The sequence below is a fragment of the Bombus terrestris genome, chromosome 10, assembly GCF_910591885.1.
Source record: "Bombus terrestris chromosome 10, iyBomTerr1.2, whole genome shotgun sequence".
Lineage (NCBI taxonomy): Eukaryota > Metazoa > Arthropoda > Insecta > Hymenoptera > Apidae > Bombus > Bombus terrestris.
Window position 1 is genome coordinate 7,617,161 of NC_063278.1, and position 23,704 is coordinate 7,640,864.

General features: G+C 37.0%; 3 protein-coding genes across 6 annotated transcripts in view; 1 reads left to right on the plus strand and 2 right to left on the minus strand.

Moving 5' to 3' along the window:
* Positions 1-13,131, minus strand: part of LOC100643658 (calcium uniporter protein, mitochondrial) — an 80,049-nt gene extending 66,918 nt beyond the window's left edge. Inside the window, exon 1 of one of the 2 annotated variants that reach the window (XM_012312532.3) lies at positions 12,851-13,131. In XM_012312532.3, the coding sequence (XP_012167922.1) occupies positions 12,851-12,955 (105 nt within the window). In that variant the 5' untranslated portion in view covers positions 12,956-13,131. The remainder of the gene's footprint in view (positions 1-12,850) is intronic. The other variant, XM_012312531.3, reaches the window with a different exon arrangement.
* Positions 13,132-13,385: 254 nt separating this feature from the next.
* Positions 13,386-15,385, plus strand: LOC100643413 (ammonium transporter 1 member 3-like). The gene is made up of 3 exons (XM_048409452.1): positions 13,386-13,398; positions 13,757-14,517; positions 14,615-15,385. The coding sequence occupies exons 1-3, from the start codon at positions 13,386-13,388 to the stop codon at positions 15,278-15,280; spliced, it is 1,440 nt and encodes a 479-aa protein (XP_048265409.1). The 3' UTR covers positions 15,281-15,385.
* Positions 15,386-15,466: 81 nt separating this feature from the next.
* The window catches only part of LOC100643169 (bifunctional heparan sulfate N-deacetylase/N-sulfotransferase), a 368,987-nt gene continuing 360,749 nt past the window's right edge, over positions 15,467-23,704 (minus strand). For all 3 annotated transcript variants that reach the window (XM_048409530.1, XM_048409529.1, XM_020864817.2), the window contains 8 exons: positions 21,721-22,064; positions 20,764-21,052; positions 19,994-20,122; positions 19,743-19,925; positions 19,430-19,650; positions 19,035-19,313; positions 18,439-18,736; positions 15,467-18,349 (listed from right to left, as the gene is read on the minus strand). In XM_048409530.1, coding sequence (XP_048265487.1) covers positions 18,239-18,349; positions 18,439-18,736; positions 19,035-19,313; positions 19,430-19,650; positions 19,743-19,925; positions 19,994-20,122; positions 20,764-21,052; positions 21,721-22,064 — 1,854 coding nt within the window. In that variant the 3' untranslated portion in view covers positions 15,467-18,238. The remainder of the gene's footprint in view (positions 18,350-18,438; positions 18,737-19,034; positions 19,314-19,429; positions 19,651-19,742; positions 19,926-19,993; positions 20,123-20,763; positions 21,053-21,720; positions 22,065-23,704) is intronic.

Sequence of the window (23,704 nt, forward strand, 5' to 3'; positions counted from 1 at the left end):
GTCTCCGGACTCGGCGCTGGTGTGCTACGCCGATGACACGTTGGTGCTGATCTGGGGTGCGGCGTGGGGCGGAGCCGTTCGTTTGGCGGAGCTGGCGGTGGCCTGCATGGTCGCCGCGATCAAGGGATTCGGGCTGAGGGTGTCCTCTGAGAAGTCCGAGGCAATGTGATTCTGCCGCAGGGCCGATCACGGGACGCCTCCAGCGGGGTATCGCCTGAGGTTGGAGAGGGCTGAGATCGGGGTTGGAACCAGCATGAAATATCTGGGCCTGACCCTCGACAGTCACTGGACCTTCGGTGCTCACTTCCCTGGCACCGTCTATTGAGGCGACGGCGAACGCATTAGAAACGTTTGCTACCTCGGCTGGGCGGGCCTGGCGTCGGAGTACGTCGGCGTGGTGCGATCGAGCTCCGATCTGGGCGGAGGACCTGATGGCCAGCCGCCACAGTCTCCTGAAGGTCAGGAGGCTGCACAGAACGGTGGCCATCAGGGTAGTGCGTGGTGTTTCCGCACCATTTCGGCGGCAGCAGCGGCGGTACTCGCCGGGTTTCCCCCGTTCGAATTATGGCTCTGAGGTGTCACGAGATTTATCTCCACACTCGGGATCTGTTGGACGGGGTTGGCCCGGTGGGCACCGATGTTAAGGGTCGGGCTCGATGGGCCCTGCTCGACAGATTGTGCGCCAGCCTCGACATGAGAGCGGGCGCGCAGGGGCTAAGAGTCCTCGAGGCTCTTCTTCCAAACTGAGACGTTTGGTTGGACGGGGCCGGCCCCCCCGCCTGACTTACAGGGTGACGCAGGTGCTCACCGGGCACGGGTGCTTTGGTGAATACCTGCACCGAATATCTGCACGTTGGAGTACTATCCGGCGTGGGCGCGACCGCGCCGCGACCTCATCGTGTAAATCGGATGGGACCTCTCGCCGCCGACGATCCTCAAGGCACTGTTGGTGAGCAAGAGAGGGAGGAGGGCCGTGACCTCCTTCTGTGAGCAGGTTATGTTTCGGAAAGAGACAGCGGAGAGGGTGAGGGTGCGGAACTCCCACTCCGAGAGGATCGGCCGCGGACGCGCTTCGACGAGGCGCGCTAGGGCCGCCGTGCTCCCCGGTGATCAAACTTAGGCGCTGATAGATCAGCGCCTCGGGACCGCCAAGCAGTCCGGTAGGGAAACCAGATTGCCTTGCACGGCGGCTTCGACGACGAGACGCGGTGTGACGTGACCGCATACCATTCCATTAGGGGTTGCATTTTGTGTGCGGGGGGGGGGGCGGCGTGTCGCTCGCACCGGTTCCCGGGCCTCTCTCGATTGCAGCCGGGACGAATATAAATACAGCATTAACGTGAAAATAAAATACAATAAATTATTAAATCTAAAACTAAATATAGAATAAAGCTATAAATATCAGTAAATTACAACGCATTATCACAGAAAAATCATTTGTTGTAGCAACCTATCGCTCAACTTCCTGGAATGTAGCGGTTGTTGTCCGTATAAGATTCGCAGTATCGTAGCACAAGTTCATTTCCCGCTTTGACTTCCTATCATACTGATCGAGAAATTAATCAGAGTAGTTGTGACAAGTGAATAGGGTGAATAGCAGATATCAGATAGAACCCTTCGCTGATCGATAGCCTTTGTCCAACCTATTCGCACTCCACAATATCCTACAACTCGGAATAAAATATAATGCGATCGAATGGAACCTTTAACGATTTACATGCGATTGTATGATTTATTATTAACGAATGTAGAATATTTTATTTTATTTTTAAATTAGTATAGAGTCGCGACAATACTTCCAGATGTGAAGGAAGCAAAGATTTATTTAATACTAAAATATCTAATATTGGATATTCTGATAGCGATGACATTTTATCTAATATGGAAATAAAATTGGAATGCTTATCTTCTACTATAATCTATTGAAAATGAAAAGCAATGACGGTAGAAGTTTAAATTTAATTTTACATTTGACTAAAATTGAGATCTTCCCCTTAAAGAATGAAATTTATTTTGCCGATGTAGTAGACGCTATCAATTTTCAAATGGTAATCTTTAACTGACAGTTGCGTGAAAGGTAAAATGGTTATTCAGGATGTTGTTTAGAGGAGTGTTCGTGATAACACATATCTAGTTATTCGGAGAGTTCTAAATTGCAGGGTTTAATATAATGTAACCAGAACACGAACTAAATTTCACAAATTTGTTATGCAAAAGTTACGGAATTAGAAATGGAAACAAAAATAAACTAAAGCGCAAACGAAGAAGATGAAATTCTCAAAACGTTATAAACAGAGGATTACGTAAGAAAATGCTTTTCCGAAGGTAAATTGATAAATTTGAAATTTATTCAGATCTGTGATAATTAAAAAATAATAATTATATTCTTCTTACGAATTTATGTTTATATGATAATTAACATTTTTTTTACAAATAAGTTTAATATATTCAAAAATATTCGCTATTTAAAAAAGATGTTTTGTATAAAACGTTTCAAAAATGTTTACAATTCTATGAATATAATGCTGCCTGTTTTCAACACGAAAATTTTACCTCTTGAATCATAAATTCGTCAGAGACATGACAAACGCATTCGAAACATATTGTACTCGTGCAATGTTCGTTTCACGAGCTTCACGGTTACATCATTTCTAGAATTCCATAAATTTCGCAATTTAACGAATGAAACAATACTAATCAATATTTGGTAAAGGGAACAATTAATATCGCAACATTGCTCCACGATTATTAATCGATAAAATATTGCACGCCATCCAGGCTCCACCCAGTTTGCATACTGTTTTATACGAAGCTGCAAAATCAGCGAAAGGATTTATGCAGGCTTCACCATCGTCTTATGTCATTACCATTAAGGCAAGACAAGCAGAGGATTCATGATCGTAATTCCATGAAATTTACGGGGTGCAGATAATGGAGTGGTCGCTTTTAATGGTCTATAATTCCTAACAAAATCGATGAGGCCAATACCTGTAGACGTTCTATCGTGTCAGAACATAACGTCGAAGAAGCGAGAGTCATAATACAATGCATAAAGTTAAGATCGAACAGTTGTTACAACCCTCTTAGAAGTGATCAACGAATGGTGGCTACACCCAACAGTAATCGATAAAAATGTTGAACTTCGAACTAAATCATAGTAGTAGCAACAAAGTATTTATCTCTGTAAAACTCTGATAAAGAAGTCATTTTCCCTTAATGCAACTATCACAGCCTAGTTTGAAAACTGCTGCCTCGTTTAATAACGTTGGGAACTTTGAGCAGGAACTGTTCCTCTAAACTTCTCTCTATCTAGGCTTCTGTTCCTCTCTCCAGAAACAAGTTTCATTTACGACAATATTCGGGTGCCTTACGTTCTACGTTTTTCGTCTATCTTTTAACTTGATTAAAAAGATTATTGTACACTATCTCGTTCTACGTTGCACCAAATTTCGCTGCTGCCAGGCCACACTCGTCATCTCTAAAATATGAAAAATTTTAATCAAACGCTACTTAACATTTTTTAACCGAACCGGTCTTTCCCAAACGATATAATACTCAACTTACAGTTTCAACTGATACTCTGATTCCAAGCAATTAATTAAAAAAAATATATATATAGATATTTACCATAGTATCTATTTTGTACCTAACTTTTAAGTTAGAACTTTGAGTTCTAGTTCCAGTAGGTTAGTAAGCTAGAATCTTTCTACAAAGAAGAACAAAGAAAAATAAGCAAATGTAATGGGTGTAAGCCATAAAAAAATTTGCCTATAGAAGCCTGTGTAGATGGAATCGAAAGAATAAAGCTCGTGTCAATATAGATAAGAGTCATTGAAGCAGCCACAGAGAGAGCGAGAAAGAAAGAGGGTGCCTTCCTCTGGGTCGAGAGAATGTGCAGTGGAACAGATCGATGTCCATGGCGCCTGCCGCAGACTCTGCAGTCTGTATTACTCTATCCTAGTGTATACAATTCCGTAACTGCTAGGTATAGCAATGTTCACCGTGGTGCGGATATACTAATGTCAGTGTCTAGATAGCTGTTTATATTATAGGGGTTATATGCTCGATAAGATAATCGATTCTTCCGAGTAATTAATCGTTACATCAACATGTTCCCTTAGTCGACATTTGTGGAATTAATATAGGTTTTACGAGACGAAGGAAAAACATTTTATTGGAAAATTGGACATTGCATTGACGAAGGAATGCTATTCGTATTTTATTTTTATTTTTATGCTTCGACAACGTAACAAATCTAGAGAATGGATCGATACATTCTCGTATGCGTTTTAAAAGAAATATTTTATACGATTGATAAAAAAAGTGGATATTGGATAGGTGGAAAAACGATAAGTCATATTTTCCTCTTATTTCTAAGTTTGAATAACGTGTCGGAAGCGAGGAAAATGAGGCAGCAGCAGATTCGTATTCGTTTTAAGGAAAGCTTGAAATACTTCATTCAATTGGTTTAAAATTTGATATTGGATCGACGATGGGATATTAAATTGTATTTTCTTTTTACCTTTGAGCTCCATTAACGTCAGGAATAGAGAGAAAGGATCAATACATTTGTAAGCATTCTAAAGACAATTACTATGTAGAGGTGACAGGGTTTGCCAGGGTGACTGTTCAATTATCCAATTCTCTTCGATTCTAACATATATGAAACATTCTGTATATTCTACTGTACCACTCAATTTAACAGATATATGTTGACGTACATATTGTACTGGTTCTAAAAATATAAAAATGCAGGTAAATCATAAGCAGCTCTTAAAACTAGGATTGATGGATATAAGTTAATCAATATATCTGAAGAAGGCAATTATGTTTCGAAAGTTTTAAAAACATAATTATTATTCATTTTTTATTTTGTTTGAGAATCATCGACGAGATTAATCAAAAATTAATCTTTCACTGTACAGCTTTTAATATGCACATAATAAATAATATCTTGAATAATATATTTGCAGGTAAATCCATTGTGGTTTATAATGATCATTCAAAAATGCATTTGTCCCGTGAATTAAACATGTTCTGGGAAATTATTCGCTATTTGGGTTGGTTAATCAATAACATAAACTCATTAATACTGATTTAAACACGTTTATACATATGATATAGCATCTGGTATTTCAAATTCATGAGATACAAACAATCACTGACTCATCATTATCTAATCTAATATTTGTTGACATGCGAAACTCTAATAAAAGATAAATGTTATCTAGTATTTTATCAAGCGATGATGTAAGAATCTGATGACGAGTTGGTCTCTTTCCCAAACGAAGAAAGGCTTGGCCATTTCCTAGTATTTGCTAAACTAAATTGGACTGAAAAGTTTGCACACTTTAAAAGACCAGTTCGAAGAGCTAATTTTGATGGAATAAAAAATTAACACTTCTTTCTCAATCAACTTCAAGATAATTTAGACTACTGGATTAGATTTAAATTAGGATAATTGATTTCGAAATATATCATTTGTATATAAGTTTAAAGTGAAGTATTCTAAATTTAAATGTCTTCGCTAAAATTATTATAGATTATCTGGAAGCAAATAATAATATACGTGTCAAGCTTTGATATTTTTTATTAGCATTGTATAATTATGCTCACACGATTATTCATTAATTGTGTTCTATGAGCGACAGTTTTATTTATCATATATTAATGATTTCATCTACAAGGTATTTTTATTCTTCCTAAAAGGATCTTGGGAATAATTCTTCAAAGTAACATAAATCAACAGCAGTCGTTGGCAACGTAGTTGGCAAACTTTTTCAATAAAACAGGTGCCAAGATGCGTGCTACATTTGCTGTTCTAACAAAATATTCTTAGTGTTATGGATATTGCTCAAAAATACCATAGTATTTCAACAGATTTAAGGTTTAAAATAAAGAAAAGCTATACGCTTCAGATTATTATGTAAAAGGTACTTAAATGCATGGGTTAAATACTGCAGATTAAAAATTATGAAACCGTAAACCAAACATTGCAAACTAAACATTTCGAAATTACGAACGAATTCACGAACTAAATGTCTAAACTATATGTTACGGAACTGTAAACATAAAATTTCATAATAATTCATGTAAAGTGCATATGTAAAGTTGTACGATATGAAGACGCGTATTAGAATGTTTTATTTCTTTGAATTTCCTCAACCCTCCAATAAAAAAAAGAGATAAAAAGATCCAGTAATGGAAACTGTCTACAACGAGGAATACTTTCTGCCGTTCACATCTCAACAGAATCACGATTACTCTAAAGTGAGTGATCTTAGGGCTTTGTTGTCGACTTAACCAACGCAAAGACTGCACGAGAGTTCTTTCCTTTTACGTGAATCGTTTCCTCGGTTACAAAACGGTCCACTCGACATCATTTCTCAATGCTGGAATCATGTCGTTCCGTCTAAAAGAGTTGTACTAACTAACTGGATTTTGAGGAATCGCTGAATCAAAGTCACTTTTCGTCGAGATACATCCTCGAATTTAATCGGTTCAAGAATTTCTTAGGCTTCGTCGTGGCAATTTACTGCGTTTTTGCGTTAATTAACATTGTGAAAGTTTTCCCGGTAATTGTTTACATAGAGGCATACGTCAATGATTTCGATGACCTCGAAGTATGTTGTCAACGTCGTCAATCTCAACAACTTTTTCCTATAAATGTCATCATCGCTCGGCTTTACTGTTCGAGATACATGTAAGAAATTTAAATTAAATTTACTTTCCATTACACCATATTCTGGGTTAGACGGACGTATCTTTATGTAACCCACTTTAAACCTAACTCATTGGTGTTAATCATGTGTCATATAAATAGAAAAGGATAAATCAATTATTATTATTGTTGGTTACAGGTAAGATTAGGGTTAAAATTAATATTAATATAATAAATATGTATATTTTAATAAATAGCTCATTCATATACTCTTTATTATTTTTTATCGATAGTGCATCGATAGTGATTGATTTTTCGTACAATTAATTTTCCTTAACTGCTAAAAATAGCATTTTAGAAAAATATACATTAAAGAAAAAAGTGTTAAAGCATTCAAATGCGACGAAGGTATTAGAAGTTATTGCGAAATTTTACTTCTATGAAATTGGTGTTGTTTACTTCCTAATGTGTTTTATTATAAATAAACATAATGCGCTGTTAACTTGCTAAATAATACCGTTCCGTGTCGCCCTATTTTATGGACTAACCGATAAGAGTCATTATTCTAATCTAAGCGTAGTGATTAGCTTATCACCAACACCCACGCGAATATCTAAAAAGGGATCTTTCACGAATATGTTCTATCCACTCTATTAAAATTGAATGGAGACTTAAGAGAATTTTTGTTCTTGAACGGTGAATTAAGAAACGAATTACACACTATACGACTTAATATATCTTGTAATGAAATGGTGCAGAGTTTGAGCTCGATTATTCAGCAACCCATTATCGTCAAAAGAAAAAAGAAATACGCAATAGAATTCTACAGTTTTGATAAGAAAAGATAATATTAAGATTCCAAATATAAAAATTCAATAAGATTATTAATTAATAAATTATTATGCAAGAGATCTTTTTATTCTAATTTCTTTCGTCTTTAATTTAAAAAAACGGTAATTAAATTCTTCAAAAAATTTCAATTTAGACCTAAACTTTTCAGAATTTTATCTTTGACTGTCTATCGAGCGAAATGCTGAAAATACAGAACAGGAGATTCTAGGTTTCAATAGTCGATCAACATTCGCGTTTCAGTGTCAGTAGCACTCGAGATATGGTCGTGGAATTCGTCACGTTCGCAAACGTTTACGCATTAACGTGAGTCAACAACTTTATGCAAATCTATGTCAGATTAACGACCTGACAATTCCGAGAATGCTTTTTACTTCACTATATCCGTTATATGCACATTTCTTCCGCGCTATGAAATAGCAGTTTGGACGACTCATCACACAGGAGAGTGATTTTCAATCCTTCGATACTACCAACGTTCCAGATAGTAGATGAACAAGCACTTACTGATGGTATTAGACCTTTCACATACTATATTTTAAAATAGGTATTGTTCCATAAATTCCTATTAATTTTATGATACATTTGCTGGAATCTGGAATTTTCCAGCCGAGGAAGTGTCATTTTCAGAAACATAGAGGGCTTATTCGAAAATATTTTACAACTAGATAGATTCTTTATACAAAAATTAATGAAAAATAAGTTAACTTTAAGAATTTGTTGCGTAGTACGTATCCACTTACAAGATCGAAATATTCCCCTTACGTCTTTTTCAATTCGATAAGTCATAAAAATTATGTAAACGATGTATTCGTGCAAAATATGCTATTATTATATTATCATTCAACGTATCTTAACTACGCCAAGATTTAAGTGCATGTGAATAATCGATTTTCTTAGTAAACAGCCCTTTTAATTTATTTTTGCATAAGAAATAATCTTCCATCTGCATGTACAATGTTTTCAATTCCACTCAACCTATCTAATCAAATCGAAATAATATTAATCGAAGTACAAGTACAATTTGTATCTTCGTTACTAAATTCGCTTTTAACCACGCAACGAAACGGTGAATGTAGAAAATAATTAAGGAATATGAAATGAAGGATTCGAGTGAATAATCGATGGAAACTTTCCTGCATTTTGCATGAATAACGGGGGAACAAGTTGAATCAATACAGACTTGAGAAACAAATTTGCAAACAAAGTTACAGTTAAGCAGAGAGAAGGGTCTATTATTCGAACCCTTGCTCCAATAAATGGAATCAGCTTTTTGGGTGACTGGTAGTATTTCACGATCGTATCGGTCCATTGATGGAAGCTTTCAGATAACTCAACGAAGCAGCAGGCAGACGGGGACGATGGAGAGTTCTCGTTTACGAGAGTTACTCTTGATTATATGAAATGAATCACACATCGTGTTGGATGCTGTGAATACATCAGTCTGCGTAATGCTCGTAGCTGTACGGATAAATTAGGGTATCGTGCCTTAGCGAATAAATTTTAATGGAAATGCGTCACTGCCACTTCTGTTGCGTCCCGCAAATCTGTGATAAGAATATCTTGTCCGATGACTCGATATAAATGTCAAAAATCATGTGAACGCGATGCACGGCATAAGGATAAGGAAATATCTATATCGTGATATCTAGAAATGCTCTAATTTTAAATAACTCAATTATCTTCTTCCCCTTCAAATTATTATAAAAAAAGCAAATAAACGTTTTTAATATAGTTGTGGCAGCATGAATGGAGTCTAAAGTTTATTTGTTTTTTTCAACGATAAAAAGATGGAAAAGAAAGGAAAATACTATGTAAATAAATTCATAGATACTTCTAACTGGTATTTTGGAGTATTTTTATGCAAATCCACATTTTTTCCTTTTTTCTTGGTAATATAATAAAATGAGAAAAGTAGAACCTCGGAAATGTGGAAGAAAATTGTTTTATGCACCAAGTATTATAGAAAGCACCATACTTTGCATATTTTTCCATACTATATGCATTCTGTACAACTGTGCACTTTTAAATTTCCTATAAATGCATAAAAATCCGCAGTCTTTCTCTTCCTCTTTTCAAAACGAAATTTTTGGTTTCAAACTCTATACGTGGTTTTACTGTAAAATGTGCCGAAGTTGCTGATCGATCACATCATAAAAATTGCTAGAATTCAAAGAATTAAAATACGTAAAGATTTGAATCATCATCTCTATTTATCAGAATTTTTAACTTCTTTACATATTACTCGCTCAATATTCAATAGCTGTGACAAGACAAAGAATATTTACATATTTGTAATCCACGATTCGCCATTAATAGTTCGTGTGGGTTTTCGTCGTGGGTCAAGATAAATATATTTCCGGAATTTAAGAGGATGTTGAAGATATTCTAAGCTGCGGCAGGCAGTTATAGTTAATCATTGTGACGAATTCATGGCGTCACAACGTACCCTAAGTATTATGTAACGGCGCCACGATGTGTATTATAGCGCTGCAACGATTCCTTTGATCACATTCAAGCTATGCACGACTTAATACGATCAAAAACCCGATGTAATTAATTTATTGATATATAAATGAAGTCTATGGAACTTACATTAGCTTAATACAGTGATAAAATGAAATTAGAAAATATTTAATCAACCGATTTGTAGTACCTACTATTATGTATTGCATAGTGCAGTAACATTACTATCTACTCTAGTATTATCGCATTATCTAATGGCACTATCAATAGTGAATCGTATTATATACTCTGATCGCTATTAAGCATCGATTATGTGACTAATGTATTCGATGTATACATATAGATACTATTCATGTAATGCCTGAATTTGCAATTAATTGACTCAACGATTGATTCTATGAATCAAAGTTGCAGATTAGAAAAATTCCAAATTTTTTCTCTTTTAATATCAATGTTTATTTAAGTATAAAAGTGGAAATCTGTCTGTCTGTCTGTCTCTCTCTTTTCCTCTAAGTTGACTTTTCATTGGAAGTTATTTAAATGATTGTTGCATTTATACTTTCCACTCTAGGATAGTCTCAGAGGAACATAGCAATTTCTTTTAAAAACGGTTATGCTCCCATAAAACAAATGGACTGCTACAGACTCATCAGAGATACTTTTATTAAAGCAAGAATCATATGCACATTAATGTTCCCATAACATTTCTTACTTTCTGCATGAGCTGTCGTTTATTATCTTAAGGAGAATAAACCCGTTCCATATCAGTTCGAACTCTAAGCCTCCTTAATGGTCCAATATCAAAATCCTCTGTCCTACCCTATATGTAATAATCATGCTGACATAAACCTTATTTTGATGTTCGACGAAGATGAATGTATAAAGAGGTGTCATACCTCAGGCCCTAAACTTTTGAGGTTCTCATCCTCGACATATACAAATCATGCCACTCTATTTCACTATAACTACAAAATTCTGAATTGTAAATGCTTTTATATAACATGAAATAATAAAAAATTTTGAAGATGAATTTATTTCACTTCATATTATAGAAAACCACAATATATAAAATTATGGATGTATATATAATATACATATAAAACTATTTATTTTTCCTAAATTTCTGAATTCCATGTAATACGTGCATGTGTGCCTATACATATCTTTAATTTTTTATTGTACAACTGTGTTACACAAGTTTTAAATATTTGCAACTTTTGTAATAAAAAATTTAGTCTTGTCTAGTCAATGTGTCCTAATTTAATACTATTCCACAACTGCCAAATTTCCAAATAAGATAAAATCGTCGGTTTTATCCGATTCGTAGAATAAAAGTCCGTAAGCGTTTCTGAATCATGTATTATACGAGACAACAAAGGTGTGGTTTTCCAATTCCTATATATATATAAAGAAACGAAATTCCAATTTATTTATTAAAAAATTCAAGATCACGGCGAGCTATATACAATATCAAATTACGGTGAAGCACAACTGAATTATTTGTTTCAACTATTACGTTGAAAATTTTCTTGTTTTTTGGACACAGCAAAAGTATAGTCCATCGCAACAGTGCATCGCATATCCGTACCTGTGTAAATTCCAGTATTTATCCGGGCAAATAACCCGCGAGCAACGTTCGAAGGAAGCTAATTTTCCGTTTCGACATTAATCGTCAACTGATAAGAAACTGAATTGCATCTCTAACTAATCTAATTAAATTTGTAATGGAATGATTGCACGACGAAATGCGATTACGAAAACATCCTTTTGACGTAACGAATGTGACGATAAGTCTAATAGCGGGATTCCACGAACGCAGCCGGTAACTAGCATTATTTATTATAATTAATATCGACGTATTGCAGACGCAGCCTGCGCAAGAATGTGGAGTATGGACCATATGGAAACATATATCAGTTTTCCGAATGAACCTATCGTAGGAAAGTCGTAATGAAAATGGTGAAAGAGTCAAGCGTCATGTGACATTTGAACCGCATGATTCATATCTAAATTGGTCTCTGTTCCTTATTACGTATGAGGAATAATTCAATCTGTAACGGCGTTCCGTCTTCACATCAGATACTAACGTAATAGTAAACAGCTGGAGGGAACGTGAATTTACACGTGCACCATGCGTCATACTTTCCATGTAATACTATCGTAATAATGACATATCCGCGTGACATGGTATTTCGCCAGAACTAACCTTACTAATGAAGAGCTGAGATTTGTACTGACACGATATACGTAAATATGCACAACACATATATATAAGTGTAAATACATAATGCAAGGGGAGAAAGTAGCCTCTATCCGTGTATTTTATTAAAAATCCGAGAAAGTGCTCAGAAATGGAAAATGTATTCAAGTCTTGCAAGTGTGTATCAAATTTCCATGAAAAATTAGAAAGTGATCATTTGGATAACTTTGGCAGTTCTAGAGTATCAAAAACGTTACAATGGACCCTTGCGCCCCACATGGTATCCATATTTGATAAGCACAGTGGGGAATACATGTTTATGTATGCACCGTGGATAGTACCGGTGGAATTTTGCAGGCTCAATTTAACTCGTGTCCGGTGCTAAACGACAGACAAGTTTCACCGATGTATATATTTGGGTGCCTGTTGCTCGATCATTGAAAAATGTTCTCATAATATGATACATATGACGCATAGTGAAAGACTGTAGCGAAAAAAGAGAAAGCATACGTAGTAGCATAATCTTAAAACGTAATATAAATTTATGCAGAAACGTTGTTGCTTTTAACCGAGCAAGGTATGTAATATTGACAGAACATAAACATCGTTATCACACATTATATTATACTACATATGCAAGCCTATTGATAACAACAATGTATGTCAACACTCACGTTCTGGTAGCTTTTTGTTGTGACTAGAGTGGAGGAAACACTCAGCACGCGGGACACTTCATACCATTTGACAACGTACAGAGCGCGGCAGCATACCGTAGCCATCTTTTTCGTCTCTTCCGCGAAAAACGGAGCACTACGTGAACGAGTACTTTGAAATCGTTCTTTTTCACGAATCACTTAACACCTAACACTGAGAAACGAGCAACAGACTTCAAGCGACTACCTGCGACGATCGGGCGGCATCGCTTGCCGGCTCGTCCCTGTGGCCCAAGACCACGACCTTGCGACGACCAATAGCGTGACATGCGCGAATCGCACTTCGTTACTTACCATTGGTTCAGTAAACTCCGACCAATCAGCGCTTCGCGTACCTATCTGCGCGGTATATATTGAATATTCAAATCGCGGATTTGATTTCTATTGACAATATTTGTATGTGAAATGATTTTAGTAATAAATAAATATTTCTTGATATATAATAGCTATTGTGTTGGCTATACAAACCAACCTAAAAGTTATATCTCCAAGTATAATGATTCCAAACAGTATTTGCACATATCCTTATTTTCCAATGAAGCCTTCCATACCCTTATCAGGCTTCAGATATCATCTTCACAGCATTAAATCTTTGTAGTCGTGTGAAAGTAAATACCATTAAATGTTAATGCCTAATTAATTAGTATGTAAATGATGCAGTAAATATAATCGTATCGAGTTTTGATCGATCGATAGTGACCTACAATACGAAAAATACGTGCGCGCGGCAACTCAAACGAGGACGATCAGATTGCATCCAGTCGGTGTTAAACTTTGAAATTTACTTTAACCTTGCCAAATTTATAATTCTCGTTTTGTATCTCGAGCGACAGAGAATCGTGTCCCAAGTGAATTTATAACTTTTAGTATTTCGACAATGTAATCACATTGATTTCGATCGATACTTTCTTACCGAGGTTATGTCTGCTATTTATCCAGATGATTTTAACTACAGTTACTACGATTACTCTTTTCGGTTCAGGAATGACGACTTAATCTCAATCACTTCCTCGTGGCGGAGTTTCGCTCGTATTATTCTTGTTATCTTATTACGAATTGGTTTTGTTCTGATACACATTGGTAGCGTACCAGTCAACAACGTCAATTTGATTCTATTACAAAACATCATTGACTTTTGTTGGGTAACGATAGTCTATGCACTTGTTGGAATTGTCATCGCCTACACAGGCGACATAAAAGGTTTGCTTGGCGAAGGACACTGGATCGGTGACGAAATCGTCGATAAGGACGAAATTATAATCGGCTGGTCAGCCGTATCAATTGCTGCTGCAATTTTAACGTGTGGAATCGTGGGTCGGACACATACCATCGGTTACCTTATCATAGGATTTTTGTTGGCTGGATTGGTGCAACCGTTTCTAATTCATTGGATTTGGACGCCACAAGGATGGATACGAACAAACGTATTATTGCAGCAGGAGGTGTATTTCCACGATTATGGCGGCTCCGCAGTTGTTCACCTTGTAGGTGGATTGTCAGGATTCATAGGTTGCCTGACTCTTGGTCGAAGGATACTTCGTCTAGATGCTATAGATGACGCAAGCATCGCTGTTGGTTCCGCGGGAACTGTTTTTGCTGGTCAATTATTCGTGTTCATTGGTCTACAGGTAACATTATTGAGATATTAACTTTTTAAAATTTATTTCGAAACTTGTATGAAAATGATAGGAATTATTACATATATTATATTTTGATTGGGTTTAGAGTCTTGGTATGTTGAATATTCAAGCACTAAGATTCGAAGTGAAAACCAAAACACAGAAAAATATCTTTGTCAACAATTTACTCGCCGCGAGTTCCTGCAGTCTACTCGTTGTGGCTTTCCATTTCTTTATTCCTCGCGAAGAATTTAATCACTGGACTGTAATGAGATGTGTGCAAGCTACTGTAGCCGGTCTGGTGGTAATATCTGCTGGACTGGATATTTACTCTCCGATGATGGCAATTGGTTTGGGCACGACCGGAAGCATTATCTTTTATTTGGTCTCAAGGCAAGTGTTTAATAGTGCGCTTGAAGATTATTGTAACATCGTAGCTATTCACTTGGTCTGTGCTATTTTGGGAAGTTTCCTCGTTCCTCTTTTCTGTATCAATGAACATGACGAAGTAAGGACGATTTTGTTAAACTTTATGTGGCAACTGATCTGTTTAGTCACAATAATTGCTTTCGTTGCAATTACTATGATTCTTGCTTTCGGTACCTTACACCACTCGGGTTTGTTGAGAAACAGATCGGAATATTTGAATCACTTAAGAGCGAATGTAGCTGAAGGTAGGACTCGGAGAAAATCACTCCTGGAGAGATTATTCCGTGCCGACAGAGATCCCGTTTATCTTCAACCGGGAACAAGTTTCGGTGAATCATTATGAACAAATCATGAAGTTCCTAGGTATTAAAAATAATGTATTAACGAAGAATATCACAGACCATGTGAAACAAATGTTTAAAATGTTTGAATTTTTGTACCGATTGATCGAATTATATATCGATTAGAACAAAGAAAAGGGAATTTTATTGTAGTTTAAGTAGAGAATTATAGCAGACTCGGTATCAAAGATTTTTAACTTTTGTTTTATTAGAACTTACGGACTATTCATACAGTTATTACAGTATTTTACAATAGAATAATTTTAAGTTAAATAATTAAAGGTTCTATTAAAGTCATACACATATTCTACACGCGTCTTTCTTTATTCGTACAATGACAGCTTTTCTCTTTTTTTGCACAGCAGTCTGTTAGAACACCTACAAAACGTTACCCTTCGCGCGTTGATTGGTATAATTTGCAATTCAAATGCGCACGTAATTTAATATTAGCAATATTTTATCGCTGGTTAAATATTAGACTGGCTCGCACAATGTTAAATATGGAGATAATTATAAATCATTAAACGATCTGAATACTAATTGCCTAACAATTATAATTTTAACAGTAGTGTTTAATAGGAAAAATTAAGGGAACTTCATAAATTATAATCTTATCCATTTCCGGTAATCTTGTTTAAAGAAACATTTTTAATGTACCTAAACTGCTGAACCAACGATGAAGTAGTGCTAATTACCGAAGGATCTTTTAAATATTCGTACTCGTATAATGAATTCCCCTATGATTTTTTTCCGATTTCGGTTTGTCACATATTATTGTCAGCTGGCAGAAATCGGACAATTTTTGCCACCGCCATACCGAACAAAATTGATTAATATTGACTCTAGAGATTCGACGCTGCGATTGGTACAATAATACAATTGTATATACAACACTGGTAAAATGGCACGATTTGACAAAACAGATCAATCGCTTAGTATTAATGTCGTTATCTTTAACTATTATTATATTAACAATAAACTTTGTACATGATTCGTTAAACGTCACGCGACACAGTTTAACGGCAGTATAAAAATGAAAACAAAATATACAAGGGGTAACATGACACTGATAAGGTAGTATGAAAAAATATAGAACGTTTCGTCATTGATACGTGGCTTTTTTAAAAGTACATTTCACGGAGAATGACCTCATAATATTGAAATTGCTCGTGTTGGGCCAGATGTATGTTTCATAGTGTTCATCGTCTTTCTTTTTCAAGACGATCAGACAATTATATTTTTCAATAAATATTCATAATCGTGCTTCTTATTTAAGTAACAAGAATTTTCTAAAAAGAGATATGTTTGTTGAAATTTTTAGACCGATAGTAATATCAATATTGAAAGAATACTAGAAAAGTGGCATATCAAAGACAGTTGAATGAAAATCAATGAATTAGATCTATTGATAGAAGTAATAAGTAATTATATCGTGCGATTAACAGAGATGATCGTAACTGATATGCTTGTAACAAACGATTATCATCATTAAGACTATCTTGTGAATAATACGATTTTATTCACAGCAGTGCATTCTGGTTTCCACGACATACAATTCGCTATAATATGCCAGGTATTAAAGTTTCCAAAAAATCTTCACGATTTTCTTCAACAACGAATAATTCTTCTATTTTGGAACATAGAATCATCATTAAATCAGAATATGTTTGTGTGCCTTAAACGTGACCAGTTATTGCGAATAGGCAGTTTATCACTTTTTCACATAAGATCATTGTTCGTTGAGAATGAGCAACCACCATTCTCGAAATAGTTTCTTTCTTTTCTCCTTTAAATTTTATTTTATTAAGTCATTATAGTATACCTACGATCACATCAAAACAGTACGATACATAAATGTACAAACGGACGCGATCACACATCTTTCATCGACCTTTCCATCGGCGGTACCAAGAATAGTATTGTCAAAATATACATAGAATCATCATTATAATTTTTTTCTTGCTTTTTTTCATTTTTTTCTTCATTTTTTTAATACGCTTACACAACGAGAATTAATGTACACCGTGTTTCTGAGAGGGCAAGTGGGCGGGAAGAAAGTTCAAAGTTCCCAAAATATCTCACACTCGCAGAAACGATCCTGCAATTAGTACCAGAAGTAAAGGACTGACGAATCGTCGATCAAAATATCAACGTACTCAATCTATCCACATTGATCACTTTCATGAGGAAATAAATCTCTTCAAACATTGCAACGATCTGGACAGACGTCTCACAGAAGTCAAGTATCGCCTTTTTCCAAAATACCGTTCTTTTTTTTTGGTCGCTTCTAATTTCATTCGTTAAAACATTCTCTGGCCTTCTTCTCTTTACTACTCAAGTTTCCAAAAAGTTATTATCCCCGAGTCGACAACTTGTTCGTGATTATCATTACGCAAATCTAAAATGTGCGTTTGTTTGTGGTCTTTTGATTTATTAAAATATTCTCGACTTCACAGAGTCGAAGAGAAACACGTTGTACTAAGATTGAAGACAAATTTAACTCGGGTATAAACGAAGAGTTCTTCTTTTTTTTTTTTTTTGTTCTTGAATTCATCTTTAGTAGTAAAGATTAGAACGAAAGCGTCCAATCCTAATAGACGGATGATGGCACCAGCGATCGGGCTGTATTCTCCTAATAATCATGTTCTCTACGACGCAACAACGATGACAATAATAATATAACGTTAATAATAGTGCTATTGGCTTAACAACGATCGATAGTCACGGTCGTGTTCACCGTGAAACCGTTTAGTGACTAGTTTCGCAGGCTCCCCACCGATCTTAGGCCAAACCACTGGGATAGGCCACTTGAATGGTCCTTCCGTCGAGGATTTGGTGTCCAGTGGAATATAATCGAATGTACAATTATTTTACAGATCTTCAGCTAGTAACCGGTGAATTTCGTTCACCGTTGAGATAAACAGTTCAGAAACGGTGTCGTTTCATATAATCGACGTTTGCTAGGTCATCACCGTGTCGCTGAGATCTTCCTTCAGCCATTGTGGGATTGTTCTCAGCCCGAGCCGTTTTAATAATTTCACTAGGGCCGTATTATGGGATAGATAATACCTCTGTGAACAAACGAACGACAGATTCAAGAAATCATTCATTTATATTACTCTTGTCCTCTTTCAATGTTTCCCTACTTGCTACACAGTACCTGTAATAATTTGTACGATTTATCCTCCATCGGAGGATACTGACGGCCTTTGCTCTTGCCGAGGCATTTCGTCCGATCCTCGTTGGTAACTTGACAAAAGAATCCCTTCTTTGGGTCGTACCTCAAGTGAGATGAGTAATTGAAAGCGGGCGTGATCTTCAGGAATCTTTGTAGCTCGTGTAACGTCTCCACGGGATTTTGACGGAGCTGCTCCCCGTCTATGATGTGCAATTGCTGAGGCGGATAGTAGGAAAGCCACCTTTCCAGATGCTGGGCGTATTTCCCGGGATTTAAACATCTGTAACAGACTCGAACGAATGATATTTGCTGTATTTGTCTTCCCGCGCACAATTAATATTCTACCGCAGACATACAGTCCAGATAGTCTACACGCAGGTCGAACTGCATTAGCAATTTAGATCTTCGCTCGTCTACACCCCGTACGGCTATTACGTGGCCGGATAATGTTATTATTTGCATTCAACTATTCAAGTACTTTTAACGATTCGTTATTCTAGCTCGAGCAAGCACTAGGGACTCTCGTGCTCATAACAAACAGAAATTTATTCGTGCGCTTGCACAATGTTGCAACCTACCTATTCCTGAGGTCGCGTAGAGGCTTCGGTGCGGTATCGCTCGCAGTGATAACCGAGTGAAAGGAATAATTATTCGCTACAGGATCGCCGTGGACCCTCGTGTGCTGGTACCACGAATAGGCACGCCTGGCTGGCGAAAGCAGTATAGTGATTAACTTTGCTCTCGGTAGAAGCGCATGAGCTCTGCGCGGCACCAATTCACCGTCGAAATACGTCGCGGATTTTTCGAATAGATACCGTGAACTCTCGTTTTTCGACGCTGGAAAGAAGCTCATATACCTGGAGACAAAATAGAACGATAAGTTAAGAGGAGATTAATTAACGAGATTCGCGTATCTCTAAAATTTTTCCTCGAAACGAGCAACCGGTTTTTGTTTTTGCTTCGTCTTACTTACCAATCGAGACCCTTGTAATAATTCTTTCCATTGAAGAACTGAATCTCCTCGAACGTGTCAGGACTCGGCAAATTGCTGCTTATCGCCGGATGAATGGACAGGAAGGTGTAGAGAGCGGTAGTGCCAGTTTTTTGGGGACCAATTACCAGGAACCTCGGTAGCTGATCGCAGGTTTTATTCCTCGACCAGATCTTTTGATGCCTTATGTCGTCGCAGGGATTCTTTAATATAAACGAGAGTTTTTATAAACGCCTCATTACTACGAATACCAATTATCATAACTATAACACAGTTTCACATAACAGCAACTTACGCCCCACACAGGATCAGATTCTTCGGGATACAACTGAAAATATCTCTCTGCGAGTTGAAGAGGTGGAGCGCTGGATAATCTCAAGTTCGTCCAACATTGAATAAATTTAATCACCGATTCGAAAGTGTATAGCGCCAGACGATCGTTCCCATAATTCGACATGTGCGTCATAAAAATATTGATCTAAAAGAGAATAGTGGAAGTGCAAAGCATATTCTGGAAAAAGTTGATACAGATATTGGATTACTTACAGGATTGTGAACGATGGTCTGGAACAATTCTCCACCCTGTATCGATTTATCCAGTTTGTCCCTTCCGCCCGGATATCTATCGATGAAGATCGTGTGTGTGAAAAGGCCACAGGTTTGCCTCGGTAGGACCTTGCACAGAAACAAAGGAAAGAGATCATCACGCGTTCCCCTTTATCGTTGATTTCGTCGCGATTTATAAGAATCGTACGCCCCAGGGAAATCAATTTTTTATTCCTCTTTATCTGCTCGGCTGGTTGTTTAAGCCGTAAGCGAAAGAATCTACGAAACAAAGGATGTTTTGCTGGCAGCTTTATCGCGCGTCGATCCATCGATTTTTGTCTTCAATGCTTATCCGTGAACTAGCCTGTTCTCTAAGGCAACACTCGCGCAAGTTTCGACAAAAAGTCGATCTACAAAGCACGAAACTACGAAACTACCGATTCATTCGATCACGAATTCATTTATTGCTTTTGCATAGTTTCCTAGTCGGTTGCCGACTCTTAACGTCAAACAATTGGCATGTTCAATGTTCGAGCTATGTGGGAAAAACAAAGGGAAAAAATTGTTTAACTCGCTAGCTGGGTTATTCGGACTATATCGATTGGTGAAATGTGCTTATATACTGATAATTGAAATTATTTATATTAAATTTTCTTTATGATTAACAAAAAAAAAGAGGAAGTATCGGAGAGAAAAATAGTGTTTGCAGAGGGAAGTGAACCTTAATCCTTCGGAGTGGATTATTGAAATAGTGATTAGGGAAAATTTACCATTATATTACGATGAATGAAGCCTCTTCTTAATCGAGCAGGCCTCAAATGGGGATACTCTTCTGTGCTAGTGACTTTGATGCTCCATACCCTTTTCCACGCCTCGTATAGTCCTTCGTGAACCGGATAAACGCCGGAATGATGAGGACTTACGCTGTAGCCGCTTCCTGTTGGGATTCCGTGATCTTTCGCGAATTGTTTGTTCAGTGCCATGTCCAATTGTAGATGCGTTACATTCTCGTAGAGATGAGGTTGTTGATGATTCCACATGTGGGAAAACCACGTAAATCTGCAATTTAGAAACGTAAATCTCAATTTTGATAAACATTTATCAAATTCTACTAACGATCTCTATTTCATTTAAAACCATTCACTTCCAACCGAACGATACGAGTTAATATTCATATTTTCATAAAAAGAGCGAACAAGCGTGATCTATTGATTTCATCGACAATCGAAAATATACATAATTGATCTACGAATTTAATTGCCGTCCATAGGAGAGCAATTACTGGAACAAATCGCGACAATTCGCAAACAGGTGCAACTTCCGCGGTCTGATCAACCGTGACACGTGCACGGTCTCAATACGTCAATTTGCGCCAACAGTGAATCTTTTTGCGCTCTGTTTACCACACGATTCGCGCAACAACTCTCTGCTAATTCCATTTCCGTTTTCACTGTGCGCACTGTGAAATGTATTCACGAGTCGTTCTTAATCTGACACTAGTATTCTCTAAAAAACGAAATCACTTAATCGTCGTTTCGATACAGAAAAGAATCGCAAAAATTACAGAAAAGAAGAAATAAATCTTTTACATTACTATTAGTTGGATTTATTAGTAATAGTTTCCCTATTTATGGATTCGTTACCGTGTGAAAGGCACATAAATGTTAGGAAATATCTCGTCTAAATACCAATAACTTGAAAAGAAAATATACAAAAATAATACATACCTGTCTACGTTCTCCAGAAGCATATCGTCCCCCAGATTCTCTTCCGCGGAGCCGTGATGGAAGTACTTCCCAGAAAACCCCAAGTTGAATTTAAACCCCGGAACCAGCGCCTGGATCCTCTGTTGGGTAGCCAGCAACGCCATCACGTCGTCCTTTCTCAGTCTAGTCCTTTTCTCACCAACGAATATGTCGTCGACGTCAACTAGTATCATCCGATTCAAGCTGAGGCTCAACTGTCCATGAGACAGATAGGATAGTGAGTCGAGTAGCAGCAAATTGTGCAGCCAGAATCGTAATCCTCCGCCGAAAAAGACCCTCTGAATCCCGTCGTATCTGCCGTGATCCTGTGTAATGAAAATCCAATGTGAGTCCGTTAAGGCTTATCGCGTTTAGGCTTATCATACTGTACCGTGACTCTGATCTCTGTCGTTTAACGGGCGAAGCTGGATTTTTTTCTTTTTTTTCTATTTGTTAAAGAGAGGATGGAGGTTTGAGAATTAAACGAGCCAGCACGAAGTACCTCGTTTACGGAGAGCAAGCTGATAAAGCGAAGCCTGGTATTTAATATCGATCAAATTCCTTGGGTAATTCTAGCGCGTAAAAGAGACACGATGAGTGGTGAAAAAAAGAGGGAGAAAAACATATGGGAAAGGAGGAAGAGAGGAAGATTTCGAGAGGAAGTTAAGGTTCGATTTTTAAGCGCATTTCGATCGTTCCGAAGTTAAACGGGTTATGCTATGGGAGAACGGGGAACGCTAATCTTCTTTTAATCGCTTTCAACAGCGATATATTCGATTCGAATAGCAATTGTATCGTCTCCCGATCGTTATTCCGAATGGGACTTTATATTTTATGAGGTGGTAAGGTAACCCCGTTTGTTTGAAACAGAGGTTTTTCGTCGCATGATAACGGCTGTTTAACTCTACAGAAGTTGCAATCGATCTGACAAACGTGAAATTTGCATAGAAATATTTTTAAACAAGTACCTCACTTGTTTCTTGAAATAGAAATTTTGCACTACGAGATGGCGATGTTTAACTCTATGGAAGTTGCAACTAAACTGACAGGTCTGAAATCTCTTTGAACATATTTTTAAGCAAGTATCTCGCAAAGTTTCTTAACTAAAAAAGGAAGCAGAAGAAGAAATGTCTAACTGTTAAGACGTTCTAAATTCTAACTAATCAAGTAAATTATCGTTACCCATAACTTCTTTAGTTAACTTTGAAAGTTTGGACATGAGGTTTTGCCCGCATATTCCCCAAATTATGTAATTTTCACGAAAACGAATATAAAACAATCGATTTGTTCGAACGTCTACGATAGAATAGTCCGCTAATTTAACGTTTAAAATTATGATCTAGTCGTCTCGCTGTGAATAAGTGTTGGTAAGCTTATAGAAATTATGCAAGAGCCTTTATCCCATCGATCAAACGATATTATTAAATTAGATTCTCGCGCAAAGAAACGAGTTACTTAAAACTGCTCTCTCCTTTTTTTCACGGAGTTCATCGGACGTTGAAGACTCGGCTAAAAAAGAAAAACGCAACGTCGCCTATCGATCATCACACGTGTCGATCGCTCGTCACGTAAAGTGGGAATTGTTCATTGGCTGCGGTGAAATTACGGTGATCTCCTTCCATTTATTTTTCATTGAACGCGAACGACCGCATGCAACGTTAATGGGTTTGCGCGTTCGACGTGTTGATGCTTATCGATCGGCGCGCGTGTAAGGGCGCGTTAATTTCAAAGATGTTTTACTTCAACGTGTCGCCCGACCCCGTGTAATAACGCGTTCGAACAGCTCTATTTTCCTCGAACGTGATTTTATCTGCCGTACATTTCCAAGGGAAACTCGTCATGTACGAAATTCCCTGTTTTTTGATCACGATATTATAACGAATATTATAAGAAATTTCGTAGTTTTAACGCAGGATGGTAAAATATAATACAAAGTGGTGATAATATTGTTTTTAATATTGTTTGA

What these genes read in the sequence shown, in the direction of transcription:
- LOC100643413 (XM_048409452.1), top strand. An exon ending in TCGTGTTCATTGGTCTACAG is followed by an intron (nt 14,518 to 14,614) that starts GTAACATTATTG and finishes GATTGGGTTTAG; the next exon opens with AGTCTTGGTATGTTGAATAT.